The sequence below is a fragment of the Petaurus breviceps genome, unplaced genomic scaffold, assembly GCF_028583685.1.
Source record: "Petaurus breviceps papuanus isolate PSGF00001 unplaced genomic scaffold, PetGlider_PUasm1.0 172, whole genome shotgun sequence".
Lineage (NCBI taxonomy): Eukaryota > Metazoa > Chordata > Mammalia > Diprotodontia > Petauridae > Petaurus > Petaurus breviceps.
This window is the reverse complement of record NW_027185755.1, coordinates 287,553-296,665: the sequence shown is the minus strand read 5'-3', so window position 1 is coordinate 296,665 and position 9,113 is coordinate 287,553. Positions and strand designations below refer to the sequence as shown.

Sequence of the window (9,113 nt, the reverse complement as noted above, 5' to 3'; positions counted from 1 at the left end):
ATTATCGGGGAAACACGGTAGATATTTTTGTAAGGACCAATATTGCAAGGTTACCCATTGTACAAAAAGAAAAGCTGTTCATTTCCTTCTGTTGCATTTCTGAAACTGTAATGATATCTAAGGCCTGTACCCCATGCTTATTATTAAATAAGGATCATAAATATCACTAACACCTATTTTAAAACTTAAGTAAACTATTTCCTGCCATAAGTCCTAAAAACCAGTACCTTCAGAACATACTTGTTTGAATTGCTAGAATCATTCCCACAACTTACTGCTTCTTAGAAATTTTAACAGTTATATTAAATAAGAGTAAATTGTCTTAGAACTGAAAGCAGTGAGGGCAGCTAGGTGGCACAGTGAATAGAGCACCGGCCCTGGAGTCAGGAGGACCTGGGTTCAGATCCAGCCTCAGACACTTAACACAAAACCTAGCCATGTGACCTTGGGCAAGTCACTTAACCCCAACTGCCCTCCAAAAAGCAAAATCTCATCAGTCAGCCTGTTCCACTGCTGAATAGCTTGAGTTGTTAGGGAGTTCATTATATTCAGCCAAAAATCTGCCTTCTTTCTGCCAATTTATACTTATTCTTTAACCTTAAGCTGTAGAGAAGAAATCTTCAGAAGAAGACCACTATCTTGTCTGCCTTAGTTTTCTTTTTGTCATGCTAAATACTCCCAGGTCTTTAATCTTTTCTCTTTTGAGATAGTTTACAAATCCTTAACCACTCTAATCTTATTCTTATGGACTTCCTCTCCCACTTCTCTTTTCCCCATCCCCTAAACTTCCTTTTAGGGTTCCTCTTTCAGTCTCCCCAGGCTTTTCTCTACCTCCCCTCTCCAGGCCCCAACCTTTGTCCCTCTTTTATATCCTCCTCATATAATACTCCCTGTCATGTCTGTGCTACCCCATCTTCCTAATCCAGTAGTTCCTCATTTACTATATAACATTCAGAATTTTCCACAGTCTTGCATATGCTTGGTATGCCCAAGGTATTCTGGGATCATGAGTCCCCTAGCTCCTTTGTGTTGGAAGCACTTCGGCCACTCTGATGTGTGCTGGTGCCTTGTGGACAAGGTGACCATTTCAGCAGAGGACAGGCCAAGAACTTGATACTGCAGTTCCCAGAGCAAACATTATAGATTCAAATAAAAAAATAAGATATTTCTATTATATTAAATAGATACTATGGTTAACAGTTTTATCATTAGGTGGAGCTGACATATCAAGTTGAATGTATGCCAGACACTGAGATTGGTTAATGATCACAATAGCTGATTTCTGTATCCCATGTTGCTGTTGATTTGACTCAGTGAACTCAGGCATTTCATTTAAAATGGAGATTACAGCACTTTTCATGATTATGATGCAAAATTGACAATTCAAATACTTTATTTGTGTGGATTTCATAGAATTTAGGGCTGGAAGGGACCCTAGTAATCATCTAGTCTGTCTGGTCTTCTCTAACTTCCTTCTCCCTCCCATTTTACAGGGGAAGATTGAGTCCCACAGAGAGGGACTTGACTAGTAAGTGAGGAGGGGTCCTATGTCCTGTAGGCCTCTCACTTCTGACCTTGTGCTCTTTCTCTCTCTCCTCTGCCACACTACTGTCTCTGTACTTGCAATTTAGCAAAAGGTGGCAGAGAATGTTAAATGGAATAAATTCAACAAATGTTATCCTTTGCTAGATTTGAAAACTTTCAAGAAGAGAGGGAAAGTAAGTGTACAATGCTCGAAAAGTCTGGACTTGTTTGTGCTTTAACATACCACTCTTAAAAAAATGGAGGAATAGAGACAAGCCTGTTTTGTGCAATGAATCTTCTACCAGCTAATTTTTCTGAGACTTTATTATTCTATTAAATTCTATTATTCTATTATTATTCTATTATTTTCTGAGACTTTATTATTCTATTAAAATTACATAGATGGCAGATGCCACCAGAAAAATTATGTACAGCTAGTTCTTTATTATTAACTCTGTATGGGCCTTTTGCTGTTTCTCATTCCTTCTGATTATCTGTGCAGTCATTAGAAGGTAGATGAAGAGAAAGGTATGGAGAATAAACAGCAGTGTTTCATCTGTAAATTGATTAAAGAAGAGATTGAGACCAATGGTTAACATGGAAATAAGATGTTATTTTTTTATTTTGGTATCCTTCCTCCTACTTTTCCCTACCGCTCTTTAGTGGATATATAGTATTATCATCTAACGGTCCAGATTTCAGTTTATCTACCCTTTTTTATTTTCAATTCTTCTTCATGTCCTTCTGCAAACCTGGAGATCTCTCTCCAAAGTGCTATAGGTTCTTCTCTGGACTTTTTAATATTTCAATGCAAATGCAAAACAAAGTGATCATTTGTTACCCCTCCTATTACATGACCGACTCACATTTTTTTGTGCCACTGCTTGTTCACAAATTATTGTTGTCAATAGACTAAAACCTGTTTCCCTTTACCTCTGGTATCTTTTGAGTCACTTGCAGTTTTATTTTTCTTGCACCGTAATCTATGATTTCTAGTTATATAATATTACAGGATTAATTTTGATTTTAGGAAGAGTTTTACATAAGGTAGCAGTTCAGAATCATGGAAACAGGGTAGTTTCCCAAAAGAAATTGAGACTTTTCTTTTCCTCTTTTCTAAACCTGCTCAACATATGACAGTAGCTTCTGTCCAATATCTATGTATTGTTGACTGAGGGACTAAAACAATCTGCCCTTCTGGTTGCATGGCCTACTCTTCATCCATGTGGTTTTCCTTGTGGGTTGCTTGGCCAAACATATATGTGACTGTGGAGCTCAATTGGAAGGGCTCATAGGACTCCATGTAATAGGCACATCATCATTCACAAACAGAAACAGCTAGAGAACCTCATCATTTGCAGTTAATTCCTCATAACTGGTTGCTGCCTATGTTTAGGCTAACAAAATCCAATAGACAGCAATACACTAATGTGATAAATATTTAAATCTAAGTACCTGGGTTAAATCTGTTTTCCTTTTTCTTTACTTAGGTTAAGGACTGGTATACATAATTTTTCTTCCATCTGTAGTGCTTTTCATTAATTCTAAAAACTAACCAGAAAGTTTAATTTATTACCTACATAGGTGATACAATGCCCAAATACTTTTGTTTTTGCTACTGACTTGAGCAGCAATGTGGTGTTTTGGCAAAGAATTGTTTGGCAGGTGGCGGTTCTCTTTTCTACTATATTTTGCTGCCTCTGCATTGTTGCCACTCATGTGTGTTTGTATACATACATGCACACACAGAGATACATGTACACATGTAATAATGTAAGGAGAGTGGTCTTTATGTTCCTAGGCTGGGGCTCTGCAGAACATAGTGGGTAAAACCACTAAGACCAAGAATGAGAAGGGTGGAATATCATTGGTGTATAGAGATCACATTTGGCAGGCAACTTGACATCTAGCATTTTAGGTCCATGGCCACTTGTTCATGTTAAGATGGGAATCTCATAGTTGCAGCCTGGCATCTCCTTCTTAAATTTATAATTTCTGACTCAGCCGTTTCCATAATTTAAATCCAGAATATCTAAGTCTGCTTATAAGCTTGCATCTTATTTCAAGTAAGTATTTCTTGTTGTCATAAGTAGCTCAGGAATAAGATCAAACTATAGCAGTCTTTTTCCCACTATTCTAGTTAATGAAGCAATTGAGATAAAATTTCAGAGGTTGCAGGGATCTCATGGAGACCATTTCATTCAACTCTCATACCTGAATAGGAATCTCCCTGCCCCTACACCCCCTGGTATCATCTAGTCTATACTTCTACCCTGGAGTGAGGGGGGCCTACCTACTCATTACCTACCAAAACAGACTGTTCCACTCTCAGGGAGCTCTGATTATTAAGAGTTTTTCCTTGTGTTGAACCTTCTATTTTTCTGCAACTTCCACCCAGCGTTCTTAGTTCTGCCCTTTGAGGTCAAACAAAACAACACTAAACCTTCTTCATCATTACAGTGTTTCTGAGTACTTAGAGAGCTATTATAGCCCCTCATATCTTCTCTTCTCCAGGTTAAACCATTTCAGTTCATTAAACCCGTCATTATTTGTGATGAACTCCCATCTCCTAACCACTGTTGATCCCCTTCCTCTGGAAGTGCTCCAGTTTATCCAAGTCCTTCCTAAAATGTGGTACCTGTAATTAAACACTCCAGAGGTGTTCTGACCAGGGTAGACTAGTACAGCAGGAGTAGCCTCTTCCTTGCTCTGGACACTGTGGCTCTTGGTGATTCTAAAATCCTGTTAACTTTCTTTGGGTCCTTTGGCATTTGAGGGATTCACTGAACTCCTCCTCCCCCTCATTGGGATTCTGCTTCAGGGACCTTTGGAGATGGATTGTGACCACAGCTGCCCCACATGCCTGCATGATCAGAAAAAGTGCAGCTTAAATGAGATGGTGTTAAGTTGCTGATCTCGTTTGTCTCTGCTAAATGTCACTTCCTTTTTTTAGGAGAAAGAGCCCCAGAAACATGAGTCTAGCAATACTTCCGAGGAAGAGACCTGTGAAAGAAAAAAGCAAATTGCACAGCAAGCATTTGTATTTGGGCAAAACTTGAGGGACAGAGTTAAGGTATATAATCAGAGCAATTGCACTTGCATGATGCACTAAACTAATTAAATTATTCCTCTACTCAGAATTCAACAGGGGAGATAGAAGTTTCTTTTAATCCCCATCTTTTCATTCAGGTGGTCATGGGAATCATATTATTCACAGTTCATTCCTTTGTCTTCCTTTATGGGTGCTAATATCTGAGCTCTGGGGACAGACTTTGTTTTTCCAGTTGGGTCTCTGTTCTTTCCACAGTGTATTTTGTTAAGCCTGGGGGACACTAAACCTTTACTTTCAGCCCCTTTGATTCCACCTGATTCAGTGTCCTCTAGGAGACCAAGGCCAAAGTGAGGATAATAATTTTGGAATACTTTATCCTAATAAGCCTGGCACAAACCTTGTGGTGTATAAAATGGGGTGGGTAGGGGTAGGAGCTGGAAAGGTGAGTCTTGGTGTCCAGGTAGGCCACTGCAACATTGGCTAGAGAAGGAAGGAGAAATGCTAACATTGCTTCCTTCTCACTAAGACAGGCAAAATAAATCCCTTCCTAAGGTTTTCTTTACTGTAGTTGAACATTCTAGCTGTAGAGGAGATTGTGAGATTACAAAGTATATTGTAGACTATGTCAGAACATTGTATTCCTTACCATTAATGGAAAAATGGATTCTGTTGATTTGTTGACAGTTTGTGAACCAAACAAGCATTATTTTTTTCAAAAGTATTTTTCTCAAAAGGAGGCAAAACAACAGTGGTGGCAGATTAGATGTATTTGTTATCACCTTCATCCTATTCCAGCTGTGACTTTGAAAGTACATGTATTTGTTGCCATGGCTTCAAGCCAAGATAATTGATTCTTCTTGGGCTGTTCTTGGCACAGAGACAGATAAACCTTGGGGGCACGGTGTTAGTATACCCTACGTGTGGTGATGGTACAAATATTGTCCGGGCTATTAGATAGATTTCTGAATTGAAAATGGGAAGAAAGCCTTGAACCTGTCTTTTCCACTATCACCTGAATATTTGAAGGGGAACCCTAATTACATTGTCAATTCAGGAAGGTTGAAAGATTGCATTGGGATTAAAAAAGAAACCAAAAAACTAAACATGGCTGGATATATTTTTAGCTCCCTGAAGATAAGTATTGTCAATAAAGGTCACTGCTGTGATCCCATTTTTGTTGATGTAAAAGGTGGAAATGAAAATCTAGCTCCCAGTTTAATTGTAACTTTTTTAAAGCTCAGATCTTTAGAGGTTTTATGCTTCCTGTACTTTTTCCACATCTTTTTATTTAAGGGGAAAAGATATATGGAATAGAGATGGTAAAGTCTACCCTTCCCTACTCCTTACCCTCATGGCTTAAATTAGGAGACTCACTTCTCAGGTTTTGTATAGTATAATGGTAATTGTGGGCCAAAGAATTTAGGGGTTTGGATTTTTTCCCTTGGGTTTTGTGTGTTTGTTTTTGAGAGATAGAAGAGGAAGTGAACTCTGCTATTCTGGGGGCTACATAATTCACTCAACCTGAAACGTGTACTTTTTGTTTTTCAGTTAGGACATGAAAATGCCGAAACAACTGACCCACAGAATGCAGGGCATGCAAGCTCTGAAACGCCATCTGCAACAAATTATTTTCTACAGTACATCAGCTCCAGGTGAGTAGCCGATGTGTCTGTTGATACTCTTAACCTAGGGATAAGCTGTGTTTTATTAACAATGGTTAGCAGAATTTTGGAAGTAGGGGAATAATGTTAACCAACAGAGATACCTTCCTACAGCATAGTGTAGTGCACTGAACTCAAATTAGAAGACTCTGCAACCGACTCTTGCCCCAGAACAAAGATATCTCATCTGTGATATGAGGTTGTATTGCTAATCAGTCTTCAAGGATCCATGATAAGGTGCTCTGTAACCAACACTTAGCTAGGAAGGCAGGGCAGGGCTACTGTTGTTTTAACTTGGATGCTGTTGTGGTCAAAGTGACCACTGTAATTCAGTTCAGTCAACAAATATTTGTTAATTACCTTCTGGGTATTTACACTACACTCACTACACTAGCCAAAGGAACACAAAGGCAAAATTGGAAAAACAGTCCCTTCCCGTAAGGAACTTATTTTCTCCTGGGGGGGTACAGCATGTAAACAGATAAGCAAATAATAGAGAGCAATAATATTGAGACTGCGGTGAAGTAAAGAAAGGCAGTGATATAACTATGACAAGTCATTTAACTGCTCATTTAATCATTAATCTTCTTCATGTGTAAAATGATATAGCATCTAAGATCTTTTCTAACTCTGCATTCTCCTTCAAGTGAGGCCGCTAAACCATTCATAAACTTAGAAAACCACATATTAACATTATCTGTGTTTTATCTGTCAATTTCACAGCTCAGAAGCCATTACTCCCTCCTGAACTCTCATGGTATTTCATCTCTACTTCTCTTATGCACTAGCATACTTTCATTGGATTAGTTTGGAGATACGTGTCTTTATTTCCCCTCATAGACTGTGATCTTCTGGAGCAATTTGATAGATATACTGCCTGTTTGTTTTACATTCGCCATTTTAGGGATCACAAGAAACTGTAAAATTACCCTATTTTTTCCTAGATAAATTCTGAATACAAAGAATCACAGAATCTTAGAACTTTTCAGGCCTTTAGAGATCTTCTAGTCCAGGGCTTCTTAAACTTTTTTTTTCACTCTCGACCCCTTCAATGCTTCTTAAACTGTGGTTCACAGCAGTTTAGAAAGCACTGATAATCCTGTTCCCTCATTTTACAGGGATAGATAAAGAAACAGGTGAAGGGATTGTTCAAGGACAACACAGGTAGTATTAGAACTGGGGCTAGTCCTAAGTCATATTCTTTGTTTTCTAAGCATCTGGACTGGGATCTTGTACAGAGTAAGTAGGTAGTTAATAAATACTTTAATCAATTAATAAATTTATTTTGAATATATAGTATATAGTTCTTTGCAGAGGCCTTTGGACAAAAGCAACCTAAAATTTGGGAAACAAGATGATTTTATGTACCTTTCTGAAGGAAATCTCTTGAAAACCTTGAGCCAAAGGCCATGGTCTCTCTAATTATTATAAATAATTATATTATTTATAATTGGGGGGACCTGATTGGAGATATTCCCTCAAATATCTTCTGACTCATCCTCAGTTAAATAAGTTTTCATCTCCTTCACCACTGGCTTCTTTCTGCTTGCTTATAAGCATCCTTGGACCATGCTACCTTTTTTTGTTTGTTTAATCTGAACTTTTAAGTCTCCTGTCTCAATTCTTTTCTCTTTCTCCCTCCTAAATTTGTTGAAAAAGTTATCTATCCCTGTGCTTATACGTCACCAGTCTTTCCTCAACCCATTAGAATCTAGCCTCTGCCAAAACTATTCTGCTGAGACTGCTTTTGATAAAATCATACATGATCAAATCAACAAATCTAGTGACCTTTTTTCAGTCTTCTTCCTTTTTTTTTTATTTAATTCTAGCAAGTTGTGATAACCATTTTTCCTGGATACTCTTATCTACCTTCTGCTTTAGGGATACCATGTTCTTGGTTTTTCTGTATCTTGAATCATTCCTATTCCCTTTGCTCTTTTGCTATCCTTTCTTCTGCTTCTTGATAAAGGTCTTCCCCAAAGGTATCTTCAGCCTTCCTGTTATGTTGGCTGTCTGTGCCCTGGACGTAAAGTTCACTCCTTCCTTCCTTCTGCATTTTAAGATCCCTGTTTTCAAGACCTAGGAGATATGTTTGGACAGAGACTGGCAGCTCCATGTTTTTTGCTCTGCTAAGAGAAAAACCTCAGATATTTAGTTATCATATTTATACACATGAATTTAAAATCTACATATCCATCTGTCATTTCTATTTTGAACTCCAGACCTCACATCATCATTTTCTTGCTGGACATCTCCACCTGGATATCCTATAAGCATCTTACATTCAATGTGTCAAAAGTGGAGCTTGTTATCTATACCACAAAATCCTAAGTTTTTCATAATTCTTTTGAGGACACCATCCTTCTCATCACTCAAGTTCACTTAGGCTAAATTATCCTGGATTTTTTTAGTCTTACTCAATTTTCATATCCAGTGAGTTACCAAGTCTTATTAATTCTACCTGCATGACATTTTTTATATCTGTCCCTTTTTCACCCGCTTAGAAACCACCCTAGTTAAAAACCATCATCCTCTGCCTCCTGATCATTCTCCATGTTTCTAGTCTCTGCCCTAATTCATCACTTATAACCCCCAAATTTATATTCCTAAAGCACAGCTCTGACACTCTCCTGCTTAAGAAGATTTTATGCGTCCTTATTGTCTCTGGTATAAAATGGGAACGCTTAAGTTTGGCATTTAAAACCCTCCACATTTCTAAATTCATTTGATATTGCTCCTGCTTATGTACTCTTATTCCTAAAGAAACTCCTTTCTAGGCCTTGTCTGTAGCATCCCATCTTCCACGTCGAGGCAGAGTGTGGCCGGAATGTTGTTCCTCCTTATCTCCACTTCTTGGGGATCCCCAGTTCCCTTTC

The 9,113-nt window shown here is 38.2% G+C and overlaps 1 protein-coding gene across 16 annotated transcripts in view; it reads left to right on the top strand.

Annotated features, from left to right (window-relative positions):
• Positions 1–9,113, top strand: part of RANBP3 (RAN binding protein 3) — a 138,221-nt gene that overhangs the window by 100,031 nt on the left and 29,077 nt on the right. For 15 of the 16 annotated variants that reach the window (XM_069082849.1, XM_069082860.1, XM_069082856.1 and 12 more), the window contains 2 exons: positions 4,478–4,597; positions 6,125–6,228. In XM_069082849.1, coding sequence (XP_068938950.1) covers positions 4,478–4,597; positions 6,125–6,228 — 224 coding nt within the window. The remainder of the gene's footprint in view (positions 1–4,477; positions 4,598–6,124; positions 6,229–9,113) is intronic. The other variant, XM_069082853.1, reaches the window with a different exon arrangement.